We start from the raw sequence: 27,909 nt of genomic DNA on the forward strand, positions 1-27,909 counted from the left end.
CCACCCCCGCCTGATTTCCACACAAGGAAAAACCCTGAGAGTATAAAAAACACTCCTCTGACCTGGATCCATGAACCACAGTTAACGACCATCCAGTAAAACCATTAATATTAAAAAACCTCCGAGTCTGCAGCTCGACTCGGTGACTTCGTAAGAAGACTTTAACGTCAGCAGCTTCTAAACGATGTTTTCTCTCCGGCTCCGTCTCTCTGATCTCGTCTGATCTTATCTGGTGTTTGTGTTTCAGCAGAGAGCCACACGGCAGAAATACACAAACTGTACAAACACTGTGTGAACTGCTGACCCGTCTAAAAGGTTTGTGATTACACATGTATTTTAACGCTTTGCAGAGTTGAATGCATTGTGGGTAGAAGGCCATATCTATCACAGCAGAAAAAAAACAGGTTTTAAACATCGGCTGCATTTGTTTTGTCTCTCGATGGTCAAATTATTTTCAAATATTTAATCAAGCTCCGTGTTTACGATCTGGACAAATATTCAACGTCTCCTGGTTCAAAATCACGTGAGATTAGGAACCAACCATAAAGCACAGATGATACAATGATCCTAAGTAGGGTTGCAAAGGGGCGGAAAGTGTCCGGTAAATTTCCATGGGAAGTTAAGCTCGGGAATTTTGAAAAAAAAAAAAAAATAAGCAAATTAAACGCTGAGCAATAAAAACATCATTCAAAACTCTATTTTAAAGATGTATGGAACGTTGAGTTTCAACCCTCCACTGTGCATTCTTCCATCACATGCACAGATAACTCCCAGCATCCTTCACTCTACAGCAGGGCTATTGAGGCCTGCTGTAGAGTGCAGGACTAGTCAGGTAAGTTTCCATGATATTACTGGGGAAAATATATTAGCATGCTGATTGAGGATTGTTCAAAGACGATTCCATTTGTTTGTCTAACTATTTATATCTCTAGCATTGCATTAGTGTGTTTTTACAAACTTTTTTCTCATCTTATTCTACAGAACAATGCCACGTGCACTCTCTCATGTGTGGAGACATTTCACCCCATCCAATGTAGAAGGAAAGGCTGTGTACATTTGCAAATACTGTGCAAAGACCTATGTTAAGAATGACACAACGATGCAGAAGCATATAGTCAAGTGCCCAAAGTTTCCTCAGGGCTCAAATCAGCCTATGACACAACAAAATGTTTATATTTATGTCTGTATATGACAAGGTAAACACAGTTAGTATAAATTACCCACAACATTTCCAGTTTATTCCCGTTATTTCCCGTATATTCCCGTTAATTTCCATTAATTCCCATGGAAAGTTTCCAAATTTGAATATTCCCGGAATTTTGCAACCCTAATCCTAATACAGAATCAACGCTCAACCTCCGATTCACCATTGTATCGTGAAGACAACAGAGCGTGATCCATCAGCACGGAGCACTGACAGCCGTGTAAAGACATTTAATTGGGAAATATTCTGCAACGTATTGTGACAGATGAAGCGTAATCATGAGTGACAGGTATTAATGTTGGCGTTTGCCTGGTATGAAATCACTCTGTGAACTCTAATCCACAAACACACACTGCACGTCCCGATGACAAAGCCACCACCGGCTCCAGAGACACACACCTACACAACCGCACACACGTCACACAGGATTAGCCTCAGCCGCACACAGCCACCAATAATGTCATCATAAATAACACAACAACATGCAAAGCTCCAGCAGCTGCAGGAGAGAAGAGGTCGACTCTCCACATCCAGAGGAGTTTAAACAAGAAGACATTATAAAAGTAAAACCACAGCGACAGCTTAATAACCATGGAGGCCGATCCTCGCCATTAGACGCACAAACACACACACGCACGCACACACACACACACACACACACACGCACACAGACACACATATGTTTATGTAACATCACGTCATCTGGTCCAGTTTGCAGAGAGCGTCATTGTCTGAACTCCCCTCAACTCAATCTGTTGATATATTATACACACACACACACACACACACACTTATATTATATATATATACACACCTTATATACATACATTCACATTCAATATATGGATATATATATTATATGTATATACATACAAAGATATCATGCAAGTGAGTTGTGTGTATAAACATATATATATACAATGCTTTTTCAATCTTGTCTCAACCTCTCCACAAACACACACACACACACACACAGACAAGCATCCATTACACAGCCCTTTGCTGCTGCTATGTACAACTTGTCCGTGCACACAACAACACCGGAGAGCGACAGTGGAAATCTGACCCCGACTGGTTTGAGATTCGTCTGACCAGCCTGAGGACGATCAGACCCAGACCCAGAAAAAAGACGCCACTCCCACATCACGTGTGTATATATATATTTTAGGGCTGGGCAAGTTAACTCGTTTTAATCGAGTTAACTCAAGTGATGAGTTAACTCGATTGTTTATCCGCCAATTATTTTCTTTTTTCCTGTGATGCAGCAGTCAGCAACAGACTTTCACAAAATAAAAGCCTGACTTTCACAATAAAACAATAAATAATCAAACCTGAGTTAATGCGAGATAAAATAATTAATCGAGTTAACTCATCACTTGAGTTAACTCGATTAAACGAGTTAACTTGCCCAGCCCTAATATATTTGTGTGTGTCGATGTGGGTGTGTGTGTGTGGGCGTGTGTGTGTATCTAATGTGCATGTTTACAGTTCATGTCCTGTCGTCTGGACGTGAATTCCCCTCCCACATCTGAAGCGTTTCTCCTCATTTGGTCTTTCAGGTAGTTTCCTCACTTTAATAAACTTCGGCCTCAAAGTCGAACATCCAGAGTTTGTTCCTGTTTATCAACGAGCAGATTATATAAAGAAGAACATTATGTGCACTTCAGTGATTTACTATTAAACTTCCATAAAGTCCAATTAAAGCTGTAGAGGCTGAGATCTCTCGACCTTGAGTCTCTAGGATTGGTCCAGCTCCACAAACACTGCAGCCCAAACTTCCCACAATGCAACTTGATACGCGTCTTCCATTAGAGCCGCCTCGTCTGTTAATTTCCATAACTTTGCATTTTTAACTTCGCGGTTTTCAAAGCAGTTTTTCAGAACACATTATACAAAGTTCATCTTTTCTCTACAGGCTGTTGATCACGTAAAAATATCAGGTTCCATCCCCGAATTTTCATGATTTTATATCAAATGTTTATTTTGACACAGATCTGCTTTCCCACGGCCGAGTCCTCCAGGAAGATAATTATTCCAAGGCTTCGGTTTAAAAAATAATCAGATCATGATTTTGCCAATTTCCTTCTCCATATTCTTACATAAAAAACCCATCATCCATCTTTACAGTCTAAGTTAAACTATGAGCCAAAAACTTTAATCTTTCTCAATGATTAGTCAATTGCTCAAATCACTTTATCACATTATTTTAAACAATCAAAACTAACAAATTGAGTTAAAAATTGAGATTCAATTTGCTGAAGAATCCCAGTGCGTGAGTCACTAACTCCCTCAGTGAGTCAGATTGTGTCGCCGCCATCTTCAAGATCACACATGTAAATATGTGAGTGACAAGCTTTTGATTATAAACAGCGTGTGAATGCAAAGTAAGAAGGGAGGTCAAAGGTCAAAGCTTCAATGCAACAATGTTTCTGACTGATTCATCTGTCATCATATCAAAGTTTGACTTCACTCACTCCAAAACCAAACAACCTTCAGATCAATATCACGTCAAACATCTGGAACAAGCAAATGTTTCTCTTTGAAAAATAAACTCAAGATATTTCATCATCAATAATCTAAATCATCGCAGATTTTTCTGTTTGAGGTTTTGCAAACACGTGTTTTAAATACAAAGACTTAATGAGGCGTGAAGAAGCTGAATGTGTTAAAAACCCAGTTCGACAGTAACGGCTGTTTAACAATCTGCAGCAACTTTCACACCCTGTTAAAGATACTACCCCCCCCTCCCTCACCCCCGCCCCCCCCCCCCAAACAGAGAGAGGAGCAGCCACAGATGGTTTTCAAATCCATGAAGAGGTTCCAACCCTCAAAGCTGTTTCATAACTGTACAACCAGCCACCAGGGCGGTCTGCTGTCCGGGAATTACACCCGCAACTCTGCTATTTAATGAGCCAGCGCCCAGCCAAGCCCGTCAGAGGAGGCGTGGCTTAGGCCTGGACCCAGGAGGAGGCGTGGCTGAGGCCTGGACCCGGGACAGACTCAGATTCCAGACCTCGCCGCTCACACACACACAGAGAAACAAACTGGAAGCTCAACTCACCACATTCAGTTTCTGAGGAGCTGGAGAGCTCCGCCTCCACTGCCGTCTCCTCCTCTCCCTCCTCCTCCTCCTCCTCCTCCTCCTCTTCATCGTCATCCTCCTCGTCCTCTTCCTCATCCCCCTCCTCTTCCTCCTGCTCGTCCTCCTCAGTTTTAGCCTGGCTCTCCTCCATGCCCGGCGCCTCCTGCTGCGCCTCCTCTGCCTGCACCTCCTCCACCTGGCAGCTGGGGGCTGTGGCCGGCCCCCCCCCCTGGCTGAGGGAGTAGTTGTGCTCCTCGCTGCAGTGCTCCAGAGCCAGACCCGCCGCTGCCACGGCAACCGCCTCCTCTTCCTCCTGCGCCACCTGATACACCTCCACCCGCCGCTCCCTCGACACCCCCCCGTCCTGACCTCCTCCGGGTGCTCTGCCTGTGACACATAACTCCCTCCCGGTTGCCGAGGCAACAGATAGGCGCCCCTCCTCCCTCCCGGCGGGGGTGGCCTGGACTTCCTGTGTGACGGGAGGCGGCGTGTGACTGCTGCTCCTCCTCCTCCGCTCCTCTTCCTGCTCCTCCTCCTCCCGGCTCCTCCCCCAGCGGCCCATCAGGACGGCCTCCTCGGAGCCGGCTAGCAGCTCCCCCCCCACGCCGAGGCCCAGCTTGGTGTAGCGAGCCATCTCGTCCAGCGAGGACACGTCCCAGCGCTCCGGGTGCAGGTCCTCGCCGCAGCCGCCGTCGTCCACCAGGTCGCTTAGCAACTCAAAGGGCCGTTTCCGTGGCGATGCCGGGGAGCCTAGCATGAGGAGCACGCTCTGAAGGGGACAGAGGGACCGTTTATTAAATATAAAATCAAAATACATTCCAAGGAAAAGTGCATCTCCACCTTGTGTCATCTCACCTGGTCGTACTCGGTCCTGCCCCCTTGTGGCGACATGGCCAGGGGGTACGGGCTCAGCAGGCCCCGGTGCCCCCCGTAGGCCTCGCCAAACACAGGCTCCATCCCATTCATACCCGGCTGAGAGGGAGGAAACACACACACACAGACACACACACACACACACACACACACACACACACACACACACACACTGTGAGAACAACGAATCAGAGGCGACGGGTGAGAACAGCTTCAGCTTCTCTCCTGGTTACCTGAGGCATGCCCGAGGCAGGAGGGCGTCAGGTCGCGGTCACAGCGGCACGGCAAGTGGTTCTGCTGCAAAGAAAACAATCAAACTCAGATCTGAAAACATGGAGACGAAACAAGGAGAGGAGACGGGAGAGGAAGAGGAGGGTTCGAGACCAAAAGACAGCGGAGAATAGAGTCGACAGGAGGAGGAAGAGGAGGAAGAGGAGGAGACGGGAGAGGAGAAGAGGGATCGAGACAAAAAGACAGCAGAGAATAGAAAGTCGACAGGAGGAGGAAGAGGAGGAAGAGGAGGAGACGGGAGAGGAGAAGAGGGTTCGAGACCAAAAGACAGCAGAGAATAGAAAGTCGACAGGACGAGGAAGAGGAAGAGGAGGAGGAAGAGGAGGAGAAGAGGGTTCGAGACCAAAAGACAGCAGAGAATAGAAAGTCGACAGGAGGAGGAAGAGGAGGAAGAGGAGGAAGAGGAGGACGAGGAGGAGACGGGAGAGGAGAAGAGGGTTCGAGACCAAAAGACAGCAGAGAATAGAAAGTCGACAGGACGAGGAAGAGGAAGAGGAGGAGGAAGAGAGGAAGAGGAGGAGACGGGAGAGGAGAAGAGGGTTCGAGACCAAAAGACAGCGGAGAATAGAAAGTCGACAGGAGGAGGAAGAGGAGGAAGAGGAGGAAGAGAGGAAGAGGAGGAGACGGGAGAGGAGAAGAGGGTTCGAGACCAAAAGACGGCGGAGAATAGAGAGTCGACAGGAGGAGGAAGAGGAGGAAGAGGAGGAAGAGGAGGAAGAGGAGGAGACGGGAGAGGAGAAGAGGGTTCGAGACCAAAAGACAGCAGAGAATAGAGAGTCGACAGGAGGAGGAAGAGGAGGAAGAGGAGGAGACGGGAGAGGAGAAGAGGGATCAAGACCAAAAGACAGCAGAGAATAGAAAGTCGACAGGAGGATGAAGAGGAGGAAGAGGAGGAGACGGGAGAGGAGAAGAGGGTTCGAGACAAAAAGACAGCAGAGAATAGAGAGTCGACAGGAGGAGGAAGAGGAGGAAGAGGAGGAAGAGGAGGAAGAGGAGGAGACGGGAGAGGAGAAGAGGGTTCGAGACCAAAAGACAGCAGAGAATAGAAAGTCGACAGGAGGAGGAAGAGGAAGAGGAGGAAGAGGAGGAGAGGAGAAGAGGGTTCGAGACAAGAAGACAGCAGAGAATAGAAAGTCGACAGGAGGAGGAAGAGGAGGAAGAGGAGGAAGAGGAGGAGACGGGATCGAGACCAAAAGACAGCGGAGAATAGAGTCGACAGGAGGAGGAAGAGGAAGAGGAGGAGATGGGAGAGGAGAAGAGGGTTCGAGACAAAAAGACAGCAAAGAATAGAAAGTCGACAGGAGGAGGAAGAGGAGGAAGAGGAGGAAGAGGAGGAGACGGGAGAGGAGAAGAGGGTTCGAGACCAAAAGACAGCGGAGAATAGAAAGTCGACAGGAGGAGGAAGAGGAGGAAGAGGAGGAAGAGGAGGAGACGGGAGAGGAGAAGAGGGATCGAGACCAAAAGACAGCGGAGAATAGAAAGTCGACAGGAGGAGGAAGAGGAGGAAGAGGAGGAAGAGGAGGAAGAGGAGGAGGAAGAGGAGGAAGAGGAGGAGGAAGAGGAGGAAGAGGAGGAGACGGGAGAGGAGAAGAGGGTTCGAGACCAAAAGACAGCGGAGAATAGAAAGTTGACAGGAGGAGGAAGAGGAGGAAGAGGAGGAGACGGGAGAGGAAGAAGAGGAGGAAGAGGAGGAGGAAGAGGAGGAAGAGGAGGAGCCGGGAGAGGAGGAAGAGGAGGAAGAGGAGGAGGAAGAGGAGGAAGAGGAGGAGACGGGAGAGGAGAAGAGGGTTCGAGACAAAAAGACAGCGGAGAATAGAAAGTCGACAGGAGGAGGAAGAGGAGGAAGAGGAGGAGGAAGAGGAGGAGGAGCCGGCTCACCGATGGTAGAGAGCTGTGAGGGTCAAGGGGTCGAGCTCCTCTCACATGTCGCGGCCCGGCAGCTCTCGGCCTCCCAGCCTGGAGGGGGGGGGGGGGGGCAGCACAGGTTCAACACAGGCCACAAACCATCCAGCAATTAACCAAACCCACGAGTTATTAATAGAAAACATTTCACAGGAGTAATTAAAGAGATTCTGCTCCGTTGACTTGTCCTCACATGTCGTGTCAGTGAACATTAAGAGAAGGCCTCGGCTCTTTTTTTGTTTGTTCAGCTTATTGTTGATTACACGAGCTGCCCAGCGTTTCTATTAATACATCCATTTATCTAACTTCCATTTATCTAACATGAAACAACACGCAGAGGCTGCTGCTGCCAGACATGTAGGACATCTCACTTCCTGAGAAAAACCTGCCAACAAGCGTTTTTAGGCTTTTGTGCGTTCGAAACGTGGTTAATTGGCGTCTGGCGCTTGTGTGTACGTTTCGTTACGATCACAGGCTTCATCAGAACAAGACGACTCTGGTGTTTGATTTGTTGGAAGCTGCTCGAGGAGGAAGCGAAGACACAACGATGGAGTCAGGAAACATGAGCACGAAGTTGAAAACGGATTTGGAGCTTCAGTTAAAGATTCTCAGAGGGAATCAGCAGGAAAGTTAAAACTCAGAAGTTGTTCTGCAGAGTCCTGAGAAAAGAGGTGAAAGGGCAGAAGAGGAGGAAGCTGGTGTTCTGAGAGCGAAGTGCTAAAGGCTAACGGAGCTGCGCCGATTCAAACTATAACGTGTCTCAGCAGAAATGTATTTAAAGCCGGAAAATATGACGGGTCCCCGAGATCAGAGAGACACAAGCAGACAGAGGTTTCTGGCTTCAGTAGATATAAGATTCTCAGGAAGAGAAACCCATCATCTCTCAGTACTTGACAGAAATCTACAGAATACGTTTGTGTTTAAAAACAGAAACACATTGATTCACATTTGATGTTCCAGTGCCTGATTTCCAATCCTCTAGAGACAGGGACTCCAGATTAGACAGCATAAGAGACTTGGGACCCAAAGGAAGTGGATTTCACTTAGTTCCCCCAAAAAAAAGCACATGTCACGTTGTTTCCTGAGCTGCTGTTGATCCACCTGCTGCTAACGTGTCGTCATCAGGTCAGGTCAGAGGTCACGTGAGGACAAAGGGTATCGAAAGGCTGAAGATACAATTCTCATTTCCACCGTTTTATATTCAATTCCTTTTTTTAATGTTATATTTGATTTTGGAGATTGCAGCGAGTATTTCCATCAGCAGGAAAAGAGTATGAGTCCAAAGCAGTTTTCAGACATTAACAATATTCTCCAGAGTCTTCGACATCTGAAGAAGCAGCTGCAACATGTGGGAACATCCAGGCGAGAGGGCGGAGCCTGTAGAGCAGCAGGAGGCCGGACATGAGTGTTGTTGTTTACAGCTCATCCACCACCGGCTCTGGAATCTCTGCGTGTTTCCAAGTTGAAGTCTTCGTCTTCTACGTGTTTGGCTCCTCTTCTTCATCCTGTTTCATTCTCATTCCAAACAACTTGGACACTAGCGTGGTCACATGCAGCCGCTCTGGATAGTTTCAGGAGAAAGTCCTTGGAAGGTGAACGTCTGAAAGCAGCAGGAATAAACCACGAGTGTGTGTGTGTGTGTGTTGATGGTGAGGAAGGAGCACAACACACAGTGACTCACTGACTGGTTCCTACTGGTTCCTGAACAGTGCAGCTCTCTGGCAGAACAATGAGCTGCATCAGGTTCTGGATGAACTCGTTCCAGGGAATCGGTTCAACGTGGTTCTGATCTGTCGCCGACAAGCGAAAGAACAAAACGCAGCTTCGTCCTTTAACCTCGACAACATGTCCGCCGAAGAACCGCTTCCTCAACTCCGCCCAGTACGGTTAAACTCAACCAATGAGGGAACTCCTGCTCACGGCGGAGAAAAATCTAATTCTGCCTCAGTGAGGAGGAGAAGAGGAGGAGGAGGAGGAGGAGGAGGAGGAGGAGGAGGAGGAGGAGGAGGAGGAGGAGGAGGAGGAGGAGGAGGAGGAGGAGGCCACAAAGCAAACTGCTGATCAGACCAGGCTCCCTTCAGACGGGGACATGATGAAACACAGAGCAACACACACACACACACACACACACACACAGCAGAAACAATGCAGACTGGCTGTACAGTACCTGCCCAAAGAGAAACCAGGGGAATCCAGTTCACGCCGGCCCGGGGTTTAGTGATCGGAGAACAATGTCCTAATGCGTTCTCTGTGGACTGACCTCAGGAACACAGGAATGAGGAAATGAGGACTCGCAGAGCAGATCTGACACGGCCCTGGCGTGCCACATGGAAAACTGGTATTTGGCACCGGGCAGAGTGACAGCCAGCTTCCAACATTCTGTGTATACAAACACTGATCTGACACGTACAGCGCTTTCAGCTCGATAAACGGCTGGAACCGGAGCAGAGACGCCGGCGAGCTGAACACACGCACAAAGGTTTCCGCTCTTTATCGTGAGGCAGCAGCCGCGGAGCCGGGGGTTTACACAGAGGATGAGCCCGGGTGCACGTTACCGTCGGTGCTTTGCTTGTACCAACTCGCTCCGGTGCCAGTTCAGGGTGTTTCTGCTCTTATGCCACAAAACAGTTCTGATGTTTACACGCAGGATGAAACTCGGATCCACCTCCCGGTTCTGTCGGTTGTTCAAACGTCTCGACAAAGTTGTGTGTCACAGTTTCCTCTCGAACCCTTTGTCCCGGCGCTGAGACGCTTCTCGACTTTACGAGGGACATTTACTGTGAGTGAGACCGATGCAAACACATTCTTGTGTCTGTTTGCTCCCACTGCAGCTGATATAGGAGCCTCCATGGAACAACAACCTTTGTGTTGGTTCAACATAAGGCTTGGCCTCGCTCACACACACACACACACACACACACACACACACACACACACACACACACCCACACACAGGCAACAGCGAAACAAAAGGAAATTGCTTCATCTCAAACCACCGTGGGTCAATAACCATGAGCTTTGCGTTCGGCCTGCGATTCCTCCTGTCCTCTGTAAACAAGTCTCTTCAAAGCAAAGTGCCAACACAACCGCTTACACAACGTTACTCACAAAGCAAACACACACATGCATACATGCTGCTGTGGCCACAACGTCGTGGTGGAGAGAAGTCGGTGCAGGACACACAACAATCTTCCAAGTCTGCAAGCTGCGATTTCACCAAAACAAACCGTGATATAAGTGAATCCTGGAGACCGGGGAGATCAAATCCAAAAAGTACACAAACGACCTCTTTAACCCGGGAACAACCGGTTGTGTAACACAAAGCAGGTTGTTCAAACGGATTCAAATCGTGCCACAACATATCCTCCCAAAAGCTGCTTTGTGCCAGAGCCACAGATCTGATGTTTACTTCCTCCGATGATCGACTGATCGCTTCATTGTTTGCTCCATGAAGTTAAATAAAAGCTTTAAAAAGCTGGTTTTGTCCAATTCAACGTCTCAAATCCTAATTTATTCAATTTACTGTCACAGGAGGGAAAGAAATGCAGCTGGAATTAGGTTATTTTACCTCAATTTTACTTCATAAAAAAGGAGAAGAAATGCAGATTATTTTTCTCAGAATTAAAAATCTGCAAATCCACAAACATTCTTACGTCTAACACGTTTAAGATTTTATTAAATCACTGAGCTGGGATGTTTTCATCTATTTCTCATTATAAAACTGTAAATACAAGTGAGTAACTTTACTTTATCACCGGTATTGTACTGTTTTTTTTTTTGCTGTTTCTGTCAAATGCAGCGTCACTACTTTCCCAGTGAACTTTCAAAACAAAAGTATTACAGTATTACTTGTAATACAGATTCCTCTCATCCGGACCATGAGGTGGATTCAGAGACCAGACAATGAACCTTCAGCAGCTGGAGGCCTCTGAGGAAAAGACAGAATTAAACTAGCAACCTTTCAGTGTGAGGACAGAGAGACAAGGGGGGGGGGGGGGGGGGGACCGAGCAGGAGGTTATAATAAAGGCTGTGATGGAGGAGCGAGAGGCCGAGGACAGCGAGGAGGACACGGTCTGTCTGGAGGGACAATTCACCGGATTAAACCTCCACAAAGCTCCGTGTCACCGGGGAGATCTCCGGTTCACCTCCGGGCAAAGAGAGGAGTTGGATCCGGGGGAGGAGGAGGGTAAACCGGCCCTCGTTGCCCGGGATGCGAGCCCTCCGCCCGGCTGCCTCTCTCCTCCTCATGGCCCTGGAGCTCCGGAGCGATGGAGAGACAAAGTGTCCCCGGGTCCGCCGCCCCTCGGCCCGGCTCGGCTCGGCTCGGCTCGGCTCGGCCACAGCAATATAAAGGATTAACACAACACAACCCCAGGAGTGTAACACAACCATGGAGGTGGTGTGTGTGTCCGCACAGCTGGACCCAGCAGCGGAGCAGGGAGAAGGTGGCAGCCGGTGTGTGTGCGTGTGTGTCCCGCATGGCACCGCGAGCACCGCACCCCCCACCACCACCCAGAGCCTCGAACACACACAACCACACAACCTCGTTGCGTTCTCATCCCAACACACACACACACAATCAAACACACGTTATTACCGGATCGCAGCGGCCACGCGACGCGGGAGCATCCGGGACAACAGGGTCCTCCTCCAGCCACAGACAACAATAAGACATGGGGGGGGCCGCAGCTGGCACTGCCACCGGATGTCCAATGTGGAGCGTGCACGCGGATTGGCGCGCCCGTAAGGGATCAGGATCCGGCGTGGAGACCGGTGCAGGTGCGGGATCGGGTCCCGCAGGACTTGTGTCCACTATGAGAGAAGTTGAGTCTGTCCACCTGCTGCTGGGGGTGGGGGGGGGGTGTCCCAGTTCCAGGTCGGGAACTGGAAACCAGTCCACATCCTACATGTTTATATAAAGAGAAGAAGAAGATTCTCTGGGACGCACCGTGCGTAATAACGCGTAAAAACATGGCACATGTGCGTAAAACCGGGATATAAGTGTCTGAGGGTCGCGTTGTGGGAATAACACGAAATATTAAAAAACGTGATATTATAAATCCGGTTCCCTCTTCCGAAGCGGGTTGCTACCACCGGGATGTGCCGCCCCTGGTCCCCGGGAGCCGGGCGGGCAGCTGCGGGAGGATCCGAGTGGAAGAAGAAGCCATTTTAATAATCAGAGAATAAACCGATAACACAACATGAGGTTCTGATCATAAATCCTTGTGAGTCCGGAGTGAAAGTTGACGTGTGTGTGTCGGTCCTGCGGCCGGAAGCAGCGGGTTCGGGTTCTATAGGGTTCTAGGGGGTTCTAGGAGGGTTCGGGCGGAAGGTACCTGGTTGCGTGTCCTCGTGTGTCCCCGCGGAGTGACGCCTCTGGACCGGGGGGGGGGGGATGTCGGCCTCGGCCTCTCCGGGTGCTTTCGGTTTTTTTTTTTTATTGCTTTATCGCGCAGGGGATGAAGAGGAGGAAGAGGAGGGAGAGGAGGAAGAGGAGGAGGGAGAGGAGCCCCCCCACCACCCACACGGACACACACTCTATCCCGGGTTGGACCCTGGGTCGGTACCGGGGCGGAGGGACACACGAGACGGTTGTAAGGGACCGCGGAGCACCCCCCCCCCCCTCCTCCTCCCACTCTCCTCCACAATAAAAGCTCATTTCGTTATTAATAAAGTTTAACCGGTTTGTATCCTCCCCCCCCCCTTGTGTGACATGGTGTCGTCCGCTGGGTTTTTCAGAACAAGACACTTTAAAACCACTTTGCTTTTGACGTAGAAGAAGAAACACACACATGTACACACACACACACACACACACAGACAGAGGGTGTGTTGCTGTGGAGGCCTAGTTCCGCTTTCATGTTGTTGTTGTGCTGTTGTTGTTTTGTTGTGTTGTTGTAATTGTGTTGTGGAGACCTAGCTCCACTTAGTTGTTGTTGGGTTGTAGGGGAGGCCTAGCTCAGCTTTGTTATTACTGTGTTGTTACTGTGTTGTTTTTGTGTTGTTACTGTGTTGTTACTGTGTTGTTACTGTGTTGTTATGTTGTTGTGAAGCCCTAGCTCCACGTTGGTGATGTTGTGTTGTTGTGAAGGCCTAGCTCTGCCTAGTTGTGGTGATGTTGTGTTGTTGTGAAGGCCTAGCTCTGCCTAGTTGTGTTGTTGTTTACACAGTCGGTAGCTACGTGTTTAAAGATGGATGAAGCAGAAGGGACTGACCTGAACACAGTGTGTCAGCTTTCGGTGGACCTGTGGGGGGGTGATGAGGATGGTGTATTTGAGTGTGAGTGTGTGTGTGTTTGTGTAAGTGTGTGTGGGTGTGAGTGTGTGTGTGTGTGTGTGTTGGTGTAGGGGGGAAAAGGGGGGTGGAGCTCAGAGTAATCCTGTAGACCAGCTGTCAAAATAAGAGATGAGCGCGTCACGTTTCCGGCTGAAGGGGCTTCAAAATAAAAGTTCACATTGAGGTTAGGGTGTTCTGTTAGATAAGATAATACTTTTAGACAAGAATATTACTGAATATTAATACGCACCTTTCACTACAGAAATATTGTTAATATGGAATTTTAACGTTATATAGAAGGATAGCAATCACATGAGCATGTAAAACTGTATTTGTACAATATATCTGCAGGTTAGACTTTTTAAACCTATATAGACAGATATCTTATACAAAAAGAATACAGGTGTACAATGGTTCTGTATTTCGGCTGCTCTTTTCTGATGATCCATTCATTGATTTACAGTATATATATTTATATATATATATATATATATTTATATATCTGTGTTGTAGTCCGGCTCTTACCAGGTGCTGTATGTGCTTTGTTTTATGGAAAATGATTTGAATGATATTTTTTATTTTATGTTACACTAAAAAGCTTTGATTATACCATAACAAACGTGTAGTTGTGAAGTTTTTGAACCAATAATAAATTTGCAATACTACAGCAGCAAGAGTCAGATATAGGCCTTGGTGTGTAATAATAAGTAACAATACTTCTATACAGTGTAAGAATAAGTATAAATATTAGAATATGATGAGTATATAAGTGTTTTAGTTGTTGACTGTTTAGAGTCTAAACTTTAGATTGTTTTTTCTCCGCTGGAGACGGTTTACTTTAAATTTTGAAAAGCACAGCCTGTATTTCCGGTTTGGGAGCGGTTCATTACGGGCAACTTGACCGTTCGGGGCGGAAGCGGATATGGTGTGTGTCGACACGGTGACGTCAGAGGGGCGGGGTCACACGACCCGTGTCTGAGGACACCGGGAGCAGTGAGGCGGTGAACCCGGTGACCCCTGGAGGCCCCGGGCCCGGGACCCGGGGAGCGGAGCCGGGTCAGGAGGCCTCTCCAGCGGGGAGGACGCTCCTCTGCAGCCGCTACACGGAGAACCAGAGCTCCAGGTACAAGTAAGAGGAATAAAAAATGATTCTGGTCTTATAACTTCCTCAATAACTTCACTGCAGCTGCTGGTGAGGAGGACTAGATGAAAGATAAATAATAAAAATGTATGAATATGAGGTATATCTACAGATATTGAAGATATATTGACCATTGTTTATAATAAAAGCAATAACATTACTCATAAATAATTACAAATGAAAAGAAAACACAAAAACAACCAAATATATGGAAATTGAAATTATAAAATAGGATGAAATGTAAACATCACTGCACAGCTTCTTTGCATCGTTATTTATATTCTGTAAAATAAAATAAAACTTTTCAAAAAATATTAACATTTCTGTGAAAGTCTAATACGAGTCTTATATGGGTCTCTGGTGAATATCACTTGCAATAAAGCCCATGAATTTCGATCACCACAAAACCTGGATATTATAACTTCTGTGTGGTTAGGTGTACCTAATAAACTGGTTACTGTGGGTGTATAAGAATGAGAAATGCAGGATTTAAACATATTAATCATAATAACACATTTATTTATATTCGGAAGCACCTAATGCATCGTGTGCAGCCAATAGCAGCTGACTTTAATAAATGAATAAATAAATCCGCTTCAGCAAAAACAGTAAATATATGAAATCTATGAAAACTAATACTGAAACTACAAAGTTACATTTTGATGTATTTGAGTTGCGATTTCCTCAAATATACAAAAATATCTAAATTCCTGTGATGACGACATAGTGTGTCTGTTTGTGTTAAATGATTTGAAGATGAAACTATTAAAATCAGTCGACTGTCAGAGAATGTGATAGCACTTTGATATTTATTGTGATATTTGCAGAACTTTTATTTAAATGTGATCAAGTATTTTTAAATATTCATGTATAATTTGCTGTATCAACAAAAACACTTTCCCTGTCTGGTAACATAATATATATTAAATATTGTAATTTGAAAGTAAATACAAAATAAATCAAGTTAGTCATTTAAAATACTATATTTTATTGTCAAGTATTTTGCCTACATTTACAACATAGGCTTCTCTACTACTTCAATAACCAAACCTATGGAAGGGAGCTAATATATTCTATTCTTAGCTTTGAAATATCCTGGTTGAACAATAAACAGCCTCTGTGCAGATATTGAAATATTTGGTATGAAGACAGATTAAATGCATCAGCAGACGTGCAGCTGCTCCCTGTGTTATTTAGGGCAGCTCATATAGCGTTTGCATAAAGACGGTTAAATCTTAATGTACTCTCAGAGGAAAGTAGGTTGTCATGGCGCATGAGCACATTAAGCCACATTTTATGAATATTACAGAGGATAAGCCGCGGGGCGTTTGTGTGTATCTGTCAGTTACAGCCCATATGTGTAGGCCCGTGTGTGTGTGTGTGTGTCCCAAAATAATGTGTATTCCTCTGGCATTAACAGGAATGTAGGTCGAGGTTTGAACGCCTCACACTTGCAGGACAGTAGCTGAGGGTTTTGTCAGCGTGTCCTCAGTGCGTGAACACAACTGCGTCCTCCGTCCTCGTCTTCCTCTCGCCGCTGTGACCAGAGGACGGAACAAATCACTGTTGTCCGATCAATCACCGGAACACTGCGGCTTTTTCCAAATGTCACACAGACTTAATGGGCTGTTTACTCATTAATCTGCATCCACAGGGAGACGGCAGAGCTGCAGCGCCGCTCATCTGTTTGCAGCTGTGAATTATAGATGAATGTTTGTCCTGTTAATGTGAGAGGACAGCGGAGCAGCCGAATCACACTCGTGTTATAGAAATCATAATCATAACCCGGCAGAACGATGTGTGCTGAGCTGACTGATACGTCACACCACTCGATTTTCTTTATCAACACCGACAATGAGTGTTCATGCGACATGTTGCTTCATTATTTTGCATTCTGTGATTGATCAAACGTAACACCTCCTGGAAAGTGAAGCCAAATCCTCTTGATCTCCCCCTGGTGGCTGGCTGCAGTTTCGATCATTAACACCACCTCCTCTATGTTAGTAGATTGGACCATAGAATGTAAATAATGATAGATGACATGACTGCTTCCAATTAGTGAAGCCAAATCCCACTGATGGCCCCCTGGTGGTAGGATGCAGTATGAGGAGTCACCCTGTTCGTACATGAACACTTGAACTTACATCATGGCGCTAAGAATCCATCTTTGAGATAAATACATTTAAAGTTTGACTTTTTAGTTTTGTCCATGTCTCATCTGCTAAAGAGGAGGCGGGGTTTATGAAATGTGCTGCAGCCAGCCACCAGGGGGTGATCACAATATTTTGGCTTCACTTTGCGCTGTCACAACGTCCATCTTTATTTACAGTCGCTGGTCAGGAGGCCGTGTTCCTTATTTGTTCACCACAGTCCGTTCTGCTCAGCAGCAGTTAGCTCAGTGCTGCCACCAACGGCTTGGGAGCTGTATTACAACAACATTGAATATATGGCTATGAAAAACAAAACGACATCTTCAAGAAAAATAAAAAATACAAACAGCAAGTAAAAGTGCCGCCTCGATTCTCTTTAAGCTTTTCCTAGGAACACGACCCGTATGATTTCATTTGTTCTTTAGCCTCGGCAACAACACCTGTTTTCTTTGTCCTCAAAAACATCTGATTGATAAACATGATAAGGTTATTAAATATAAACTGTTCACAGCAGCGTCCAGTTTACACAATGCTAACACTCGACAGGTCTGTGTGATTGTCAAAGTCAAATTGCAGCTACAAAACTGTTTTCTATTCTGGTTTCTATAATGCACTGAAAAAGATTATCATGTCACGTGGTTGCACTAAAATACATTTATCTAAATCAAGGTATGAGGTATTAGAGGATATTTTATATATATGTGGGGGATGATTTAGTTTAAATGAGCCAGAGACAGAATCTGTTTCAGTGAACAGAAACATCCACAGCAGTAAAAACATTCACATGAATAGAATTTATTAGAACATTTTACTGCACTGAGTCATTTGAATTGTCATACGATGTTTTCAGTCACTCTCCTGCTCAGTGATCAGAAGAACACAACATTTAAGTGTTTTGTTGAATCCTATAAAATATGACATACAACTGCGTAGGTGCCACTCATCTATATTTCATATTTAACTTGATTTATTTTAGGTTTCTGAGCTTGAGTCTTGTTGTGCTATAAATTGTGTTTGTGAGGATTTAACGTAGGAATTTATATTTGAACACCATCATTGTTTCAGCCTCATGATAAACGTTCTCTTACCTTTAGTCTTCCACTTCTTCTCCCTGCCGCCTTTTACTCCCGATCAATAAAAGATTCAATCGATCACGAGCTCTCGTCCTCGCCAGACACCGCAGGCTTCAGGTTTTCAGATCTCTGCTGCAAACTGTTGCTTGTTCTCCCGGCAAAATGTCTGCACCTGATAGATGAGGTGAGTTAAATGTATGAATCATGCATGCGCGCCGCCCCGTGCACATTGTGCGAGTTACGTGTGAGGGAGTCAGCCTTGTCCTTGATTGCCAAGGTTACTTCATCCAACTGCCACGGTCCTTCAACCCGGGGAAGTGACAACACAAGAGTTGAATCTTCGTGCTTCATCATTTTTAATTTTCTCCTCTGCACAAACTCACACAGGACTCAGAGCGATATCATTTACCTCCAACAAACCCCCCCCGAACCCCTCAGATATTAACGAGAAACATAAATAACCTGTTGTGTGTGTATGTGTGTACTTGTTGTCGTGTCCTCGGGGAGATAAGATTAAACTTGTGTAAGTGTGAAGGTTTCACCGTAGAATCATCCTCAAATCAAATGTCTTTGCCATCCCCGGATTTCCACTCGATCAGGTGTGTGTGTGTGTGTGTGTATATACGAGTGTGATTGTGTGCGTTTGTGTCCACATGTGTGTTATCGGTGCGCTCAGGAGGAACATTAACAACGTCATCAGACTCCATTAGACATATAGTGTCTTTTATTGGGTGTTTCACATACGATGCCACTCACACAGAAGCACTTCACGCTAATACAAGGTCACATGTAGGAACTCATCTGCACCAACAATTAGATCTGTGATTTAGTGGATTTTTGTTACCATGGTGACACTGAACACACACACACACACATCTCTCTCCATCTACGTTGCCAGGAATAATTTAACCAATAAAACAGCAGCTGGTTTCCAAAAGAACCAGAAATGGTAAAGAAAATCATCACGTGTTCACAGCGGGTTCACGGCCAATGTGTTCGGACGGGTTCATGTCCAGTGTTGTGAGTCAAATAGACAAACCTCAACACACAAGGGGTTTTTGTGGGTTCACGGGTTGATGGTTTGAAAGCCTGACAGGAGGAAACAAGGTGAAAGTGAATCGCCGTCGGACCTGATGCTCAGGAGGAACCAGGCAGGTTGAGCCGGGGTCGTTTCTATCCCTGCAGGGTCACGTCTCGCCAACGCCAATGAGCTTCTGGTTTACACGCGTCGAAGTCAGCGTTCCCTAGACTGTAAATAAAGATGGACGACATGTAAAATAAACAGACGTTTTCTCAAATGTTCTGATTCGGATATTTTGGCTTCATTTCTGAATAGTGGGAGGAGGTGGAGTCCGTCAGAATTCGTGATCAGAAAGTGGAGCCACGGATGGAGTCGTCCATCTTTATGTACAGATACGATCAGATGGGGTCACGCCCTATTTGACCCGGGTCCTCTCTTAGTAAGGGACTGTACAGCACACTGATGTTAACCCTCCTGTGTGTTCACGCCACCACCACAACTACCAAAGAGGGCTGGAGGAAAAGATACAACGCAATTTGGTCTTTCTAAAAAGTAGCTGTATATTGGCTTTGATTCTTTTTTTCTTTTTGGCTGAAGCAAAGTGGTTTGGAAGAAGGGGAGGGGACAGTGGCAAGGAAGGAAGGAAGGAAGGAAGGAGAGAAGAAGGAGAGAGGAAGGAAGGAAGGAGGAAGGAAGGAAGGAAGGAAGGAAGGAAGGAAGGAAGGAAGGAAGGAAGAAGAGAGGAAGATAGGAGAGAGGAAGGTGGGAGAGAGGAAGGAAGGAAGGAAGGAAGGAAGGAAGGAAGGAAGGAAGGAAGATAGGAGAGAGGAGAGAGGAAGGTAGGAGAGAGGAGGGAGAGAGGAAGGAAGGAGAGAGGAGGGAGAGAGGAATGAAGGAAGGAAGGAAGGAAGGAGGGAGAGAGGAGGGAGAGAGGAAGGAAGGAAGGAAGGAGAGAGGAAGGAAGGAAGGAAGGAAGGAAGGAAGGAAGGAAGGAAGGAAGGAAGGAAGGAAGGACAGAGGAGGGAGCGAGGAAGGAAGGAAGGAAGGAAGGAAGGAAGGAAGGAAGGAAGGAAGGAAGGAAGGAAGGAAGGAAGGAAGGAAGGAAGGAAGGAAGGAAGGAAGGAAGGAAGGAAGGAAGGAAGGAAGGAAGGAAGGAAGGAAGGAAGGAAGGAAGGAAGGAGAGAGGAAGGAGAGAGGATGGAGAGAGGAAGGAAGGAAGGAAGGAAGGAAGGAAGGAAGGAAGGAAGGAAGGAAGGAAGGAAGGAAGGAAGGAAGGAAGGAAGGAAGGAAGGAAGGAAGGAAGGAAGGAAGGAAGGAAGGAGAGAGGAAGAAAGGAAGAAAGGAAGGAGAGAGGAAGGAAGGCAGGAAGGAAGAAGAGAGGAAGATAGGAGAGAGGAAGGTGGGAGAGAGGAAGGAAGGAAGGAAGGAAGGAAGGAAGGAAGGAAGGAAGATAGGAGAGAGGAGAGAGGAAGGTAGGAGAGAGGAGGGAGAGAGGAAGGAAGGAGAGAGGAGGGAGAGAGGAATGAAGGAAGGAAGGAAGGAAGGAGGGAGAGAGGAGGGAGAGAGGAAGGAAGGAAGGAAGGAGAGAGGAAGGAAGGAAGGAAGGAAGGAAGGAAGGAAGGAAGGAAGGAAGGAAGGAAGGAAGGAAGGAAGGAAGGAAGGAAGGAAGGAAGGAAGGAAGGAAGGAAGGAAGGAAGGACAGAGGAGGGAGCGAGGAAGGAAGGAAGGAAGGAAGGAAGGAAGGAAGGAAGGAAGGAAGGAAGGAAGGAAGGAAGGAAGGAAGGAAGGAAGGAAGGAAGGAAGGAGAGAGGAAGGAGAGAGGATGGAGAGAGGAAGGAAGGAAGGAAGGAAGGAAGGAAGGAAGGAAGGAAGGAAGGAAGGAAGGAAGGAAGGAAGGAAGGAAGGAAGGAAGGAAGGAAGGAAGGAAGGAAGGAAGGAAGGAAGGAAGGAGAGAGGAAGGAGAGAGGATGGAGAGAGGAAGGAAGGAAGGAAGGAAGGAAGGAAGGAAGGAAGGAAGGAAGGAAGGAAGGAAGGAAGGAAGGAAGGAAGGAAGGAAGGAAGGAAGGAAGGAAGGAAGGAAGGAAGGAAGGAAGGAAGGAAGGAAGGAAGGAGAGAGGAAGGAGAGAGGAAGGAGAGAGGAAGAAAGGAAGAAAGGAAGGAGAGAGGAAGGAAGGCAGGAAGGAAGAAGAGAGGAAGATAGGAGAGAGGAAGGTGGGAGAGAGGAAGGAAGGAAGGAAGGAAGGAAGGAAGGAAGGAAGATAGGAGAGAGGAGAGAGGAAGGTAGGAGAGAGGAGGGAGAGAGGAAGGAAGGAGAGAGGAGGGAGAGAGGAATGAAGGAAGGAAGGAAGGAAGGAGGGAGAGAGGAGGGAGAGAGGAAGGAAGGAAGGAAGGAGAGAGGAAGGAAGGAAGGAAGGAAGGAAGGAAGGAAGGAAGGAAGGAAGGAAGGAAGGAAGGAAGGAAGGAAGGAAGGAAGGAAGGAAGGAAGGAAGGAAGGAAGGAAGGAAGGAAGGAAGGAAGGAAGGAAGGAAGGAAGGAAGGACAGAGGAGGGAGCGAGGAAGGAAGGAAGGAAGGAAGGAAGGAAGGAAGGAAGGAAGGAAGGAAGGAAGGAAGGAAGGAAGGAAGGAAGGAAGGAAGGAAGGAAGGAAGGAAGGAAGGAAGGAAGGAAGGAAGGAAGGAAGGAAGGAAGGAAGGAGAGAGGAAGGAGAGAGGATGGAGAGAGGAAGGAAGGAAGGAAGGAAGGAAGGAAGGAAGGAAGGAAGGAAGGAAGGAAGGAAGGAAGGAAGGAAGGAAGGAAGGAAGGAAGGAAGGAAGGAAGGAAGGAAGGAAGGAAGGAAGGAAGGAAGGAAGGAAAGAGAGAGGAGGGAGAGAGGAAGGAAGGAGAGAGAAGGGGGTCTCAGGGTTGGAGATGGGGCGAGGGGGGGGGCAGGTGCAGTTGTGGTGATGGCGGCAGCTGAGGAGGCAGGTGTGTGTTTCTTACTCGAGGGAAACGTTAAATAAAATATACAGAAAATCAGGAGGAAACATCCAATGTGCTGCTTCACGGACGTTTGACAGAACTGTAAAGTGTCATCATCACTGAGGAATCCACCAAGCTGCTGATTCAGCGGATTTCAAAAGGTGTTTTTTTGTTGAACGTACAGTTTGTTCTCGCTGCTGCTCTGTGGCTGAAGAGACCAGAGGGAGGGGGGGTCACTGTCCCCAAATCTAAGCGAGGGATTTGGTGAAGCTGCTGCTTGAAAGGCCAGGGGGGCGGGGGGGGTGGGGGGGGGGTGCTTGAAATGTGGTATGAAATCAAAAAATGAAATGGTGGACATGTCGTTAAACCTTCCGGCAGCAGGCGAGTCCCTGCAGTGCGACCCGGTTCAACCCAGAGCACATCTGTGCACACGAGAACAAAAAAAAAACCCCCCGGGGGGATCGAGGGGGGAGCGGGAAAGAATTGTGCGACGAGATCACCATGGCAACGAGGACCTCCGCGTGTGGAGCATGAGGGGAGGGGGGTTTCGTGCTGAAGTGGTCAAAAGAGGAGGGAACCGCTCTTCACGTTCTAAAAAGTTTTTTTTTAAAATAGATTCTCACTGCCAAGCAACCCCCCCCCCCCTCTCTCACACACAGACACACACACCCACACACACATTACGTCACAAATAATAACAATCATCGGACACTGAGGTCATTGCAGCTCCCGTCAGAGTCCGGCGGCCGAAATAAATACAAACACTCACAAGTTCATGTTCCCTGACAATAAAAACGGAAATGTAAACAACAACACAGGATGTTTAGGGATTGCACATTTCAGATAAATAACTGACGGATGATGTCATGAAAATAAAAACCTGTGTTCATTTACGCTCGCGAATCCCGTCATGAGCTCACGAGATGAATTCAACCTTGTTTTAAAAACACACAACATGTGTCCCACTAAACTCTGAGGCTACATCCAAAGATACTGAGTTTCCAGAAAACAATCTCTGTCCACACGAGCGTTTTCCGTTTTAAACTAAACGCAGATCACATGACCACTCAATCAACGGCTGTTAGCAAAGACAACAGCGTCAGTGTCAATGTAAATCGTTTCCAAACTTCGCGTGAACAGCAGACGTTTCTGTCACAGAGATGATGTGTTGTCCGACAAAAACAAAGTAGTTTGGATGTGGCCTGAATCTTAAATTACCCATGCTACACATATACTTAATATTCCTCAAAGTTGAAGCCTGATGCGGAAATTCGATGTTTAAAAAAAATGCGAAACATGAGAAATCTGTCGTGGGTTTTGCGGACTGGAGAAGTGCAGCGGAGTTCTGAATGTTCCGGAGTCATGTTGAAATCAAATCCACCGAACTAGAGGAGGCGGGTGAGGAATGATGGGAGGAGTCACATCGCACAGACCTGGAGAAGAAGAGAAGAAGAAGAGGTGAGTTCTGTATCATCTGAGCATCGAGAACATCAGGATCACAGCTGTGAGGGTCTCAGGACCAAAGCTCCAGAAGCTCAGAGCAAACATCCATTTGAAATCAAATAAAACAGCTCTTTCCACATTTCACCAGACTCATATTGATCCTGATAAATATTCAGGCCTCAGTGAAACTTGTGATTTCTTTATCTTTCAGGCACTGCTTCCTGACAGAGGAGAACTGAGGTGGTTCAGAGTTTCTTGTTTCTTTTCAAATCTCTGTTTTTTCTTATTTGTTGATCTCATGTTGCTCATTGAGCCTTGAGCTGGTTTGAGGCGACTTGGAAATACATAAATAAAACTGAAAGTTAACTTGTTTTCGTACAAACTGACCTTTACTCCCAGAAGTAGCGCAGATACCAAATCGTTTCATTCTTCAGCTGAGGGCCGAACAGGGGGTTGGCCTGAGCCAAGATGGCGACCAACCAGCTGAGTGACGGGAGGAAGAAGAGAGAGAAAGAGTCGTCAGTTCACATGCAGGCACTTTAACCTACTCCTCAAACCAGAGACTGTAAATAAGAATGGACGACATGAAGTGAAGCCAAAGCAGGTAGACCCCCCCCCCTGGTGGCTGGCTGCAGTACAGGTTTAAAAAAAACTCAACAATGATATTTTCACTCTGACATAAACACATAAATACAGGAACAGAAGAACTAATTAATTATTTTTACATGATCCAAAACCTTATTAAAATCTCTCTTCATTCTCAACTCCGTCCAGTTAGAGGTGGAGGTGAATTTCTCTTTGAAAATGTCATGAAAGCACAAATACTCAATATATAAATATTTATTCTTTAGATCCTTTCTCTTGGAGAGAGTTCTACAAATAATCAGTCTTATTTTAGCATTTAATACATATTAAACTGTATTAGACTTTATAAAACTACATAAAGCAGTCAGAAAACTCTAGATACTTATGTCAGAATATAATTTTCTCTTGTTGCTAAATTCCTTATTTTTATATTTATTGTTATTGACTCAACATTCACTACTTGTATTCTCCTCTCATGTTATTTTATTATTTCAACATTTAAATCCTATTTCCTTTGTTATTTCGTATACAAGCCATCTTCTGAAGGAGCTGGAGCGCCCTCTGGTGGCAGATATATGATCCTACATGGTCGTCCTCCACTGTCACGACCACACTTTATGATTGTTTTACAGGTTTCTACTTTTCTCTCCTGATCTGGACGTTTTCTTTAAAGGTTTAATTGTGTTTTACAATCAAATTTAAAAAAACATGCAAAGTTAAAGCAGCGAAGAAGAGGAGGAGGAGGAAGAGGAGGAAGAGGAGGAAGAGGAGGAGAGTGATACTTACAACAGGTAGCAGCAGACGGCTGTGAGGATGAGACTGGTGACGATGACGCTGTGGGAGAGAACAGATCTGTCAGTCACACGTCTATACTGTCACACTGTGGATCATCTGCACTCGACCGGATGTTCTCATTTATTACGTTTAATGTTTCACCAAAGTCCTGAAAAGAAAACCGAGACTCTTCATGAAGTGTTTCCTTTAAAACTTCTGGTTTCTAGAACTTCAGCATCATCACATGAGTGAATAGTGACCCAGCCGCTATAACTACTTTATAACTATCACAATCAGTTTAGTGTCCATGTCCCTCTGGTGAGTTTAAGTAGAAACGTGACTACACACAAGTTGGAAGTTTTCCAACTGTCAAACAAAAACTGTTTATTATCCGTTCATAATCCGAATAACACGAAGCAACTTTCATAAACTAGCAGCTTCGTTAAAAAGACTTTGATGTTTCAGTGAGAGTGTTTCCTCTTTCATTCTCACTCTTCACCCATGATCTGTTCATCCTTCCCTCTTGTTCTGACCCTTTAACCTTTATGACACAGTGTGGGGATAGATGATGGAGGGATGATAGAGGGATGGATGATTGAGAGATGGGTGATAGTGGGATGATGGAGGGATGGATGATAGAGAGAGTATGGAGGGATGGATGATGGAGGGATGCGTGAAAGAGAGAGAATGGAGGGATGAATGATGGAGGGATGGGTGATTGAGAGAGTATGGAGGGATGGATGATAGAGATAGTATGGAGGGATGGATGATAGAGAGAGAATGGAGGGATGGATGATAGAGGGATGGGTGACAGAGAGAGTATGGAGCGATAGATAAAGGAGGGATGGGTGAAAGAGAGAGTATGGAGGGATGGATGATAGAGAGAGTATGGAGGGATGGATGATATAGGGAGGATGGAGACTTGATAGAGGGATTGATGATAGAAGGATGATAGAGGAATGGGTGATAGAGAGAGAGAGTATGGAGGGATGGATGATATAGGGAGGATGGAGACTTGATAGAGGGATTGATGATAGAAGGATGATAGAGGAATGGGTGATAGAGAGAGAGAGTATGGAGGGATGGATGATAGAGGAGTGAGAGATGGATGATAGAAGGTTGATTGAGGGATGGTTGATAGAGGGCTGGGTGATAGAAAGAGTATAGAGGGATAGATGATGGAGAAGTGACAGATGGATGATAGAGAGATGGTGGGGGGTTGGTTGATAGAGGGATGGATGATGGGGGGTAGATGATGGAGGAGGAGGACGTACGGTGACGCGCAGGGCCTCCATCCCGAGCAGGAGCGCGTCCGTGTATCTGCACCGAGGCCGCGCACGGATCCTGAGTTAAATCACAGAATCACGAACCCGCGGCCGGAAGTGCGAGTCCGCGGAGGAGAGAGAAATTAACCGTCCGTTAATTGAAGCCAATTAGCGGCGGCGGAGCGGAGCACGTACCCCCGGTTGGGTCCCTTGGGCACCAGGAAGGGGGCCACGACCCCCACCAGCCCCCACAGCGTGGTGAAGCAGATCATCGGCAGCGCCAGCGAGTGAGACACCATCTCTGCAGGTCCACGGGAAGCGAGAATCTGGAGGAAATGGACGCGGATTCGTCCCCGGGACTCACGAAGCTTCAATGGCGGCGGAGACACTGCGTCCTCTGCTGCGGGGACACGCCCAGTTAAGCTGGAGCGACGCGTGATTGGTCCAGGCCGGCTGGGCAGCGGGCTGTGATTGGTGCAGAGAGCTGCCGGTCAGGATTACAGAGGGAGGGATTGGACGATGGTTGTGTGACAGCAGGTGTTTGTGTTTTTATTCTCTGCTGATCATAAAGGATTTACTCAAGGGACAAATAATAATATTATGATTAATAATGATAAGATCGTAGTTATAATAATGATGATGATAGTAAAATAAATATATTAGTATTATTATTATTATGAGAATAATAATGATAACAAAGATAATACTAAGGAAAATATTCTTCTTATTATTACGATTGTGATGATAATAATAATATCAAAAGTATAGTCAAGCATTTTAGAACAAATTAACAAATTAAACCAGATATTTCATTCTGTAAATCTATTGACCTGTATTATAAATCATAATAAAATATATATTAAGATGTGAGTATAGTTTATGTATATTTATAAACACATACTATAAACTGTATAGTACACTATGCACATGTATATGTGTTAGGGACATACAGCATAGTATATATTTAGAGTTGCAATTGGAAACTTTCAACCTCCCAAAGATTGTTGGGATGGTTACAGAATTAATTATGTTTTAACTCAACTTGAGGCCACAGACTAGCACATTATGTTATAATTGTGTCATGGCTGTATTAATAAAATGTCCGTACATTTTCTCGTGTGTGATGAACGTACATACACTTGAACATACATCAGCATCACCATCTTGAGATACACTCATTTAATGTGTTGACTTTAGTTTGGCCCAGGTCCCATCTGCTCACATGGAGGAGGTGTGGTTTTGTATTGCTTCAAGCCACCAGGGGGCGTTAAAAACACTTTTCTTTCTTTTGGTTTCTCTTCTTGTTCATTTACTCATAATATAATACTGAACAAAACAGCGTTACACCAACGTGAATATAATATTTATCGTCTTTATCTGGAGCCTCCTCACTAAAACTGTCACACGTGTAATGTCCAGACAATCTGGAGGAGTTTCTCTCAGTTCACTGTGGCCACAGACCACTGCTCTCCAGTTGTAAGTGGGTCAACCTGCCAGGAAATACCAGATGTCTGACAGCCTGATGTTCCCAGGATATTTCTCATTTCTTGGCAAGACTGTTCACTTTGCCCATAATGGGAAAATAGAGACGAGGTTCCAGAACTGCTGTGCTGAGTTTATAAGCGTCTTGGATTTCTCAAAAATTTCCATGAAAGACACATCTTGTGTTCTATGGTTTCCTGCAAATACATTTGACCTTTGTTTGCATTTAGCTGACCTGCATTTGCACTTAGTACTAATTCATATCACTTATAGCTACCTATTTATATCAGATTACATAGATTTAGCAAGAATATGCTGAATTATTTAAAGATACATATATGGATCAATTAAGGTACCAAAGACAATAGCCTATATATTGGATGAAATAA

General features: G+C 46.0%; 1 protein-coding gene across 1 annotated transcript; it reads right to left on the reverse strand.

Annotated features, from left to right (window-relative positions):
• Window positions 1-23,075: 23,075 nt before the first annotated feature.
• On the reverse strand, window positions 23,076-26,337 carry atpv0e2 (ATPase H+ transporting V0 subunit e2). Its single transcript, XM_061095236.1, has 4 exons — window positions 26,234-26,337; window positions 24,786-24,833; window positions 23,802-23,897; window positions 23,076-23,404 (listed from the first exon to the last, which is right to left on the reverse strand). Exons 1-3 carry the CDS (start codon window positions 26,335-26,337, stop codon window positions 23,804-23,806), a joined length of 246 nt encoding a protein of 81 aa, XP_060951219.1. The 3' UTR covers window positions 23,076-23,404; window positions 23,802-23,803.
• Window positions 26,338-27,909: the final 1,572 nt, after the last annotated feature.

This window comes from Limanda limanda, chromosome 2, assembly GCF_963576545.1.
Source record: "Limanda limanda chromosome 2, fLimLim1.1, whole genome shotgun sequence".
Classification (NCBI taxonomy): Eukaryota; Metazoa; Chordata; class Actinopteri; order Pleuronectiformes; family Pleuronectidae; genus Limanda; species Limanda limanda.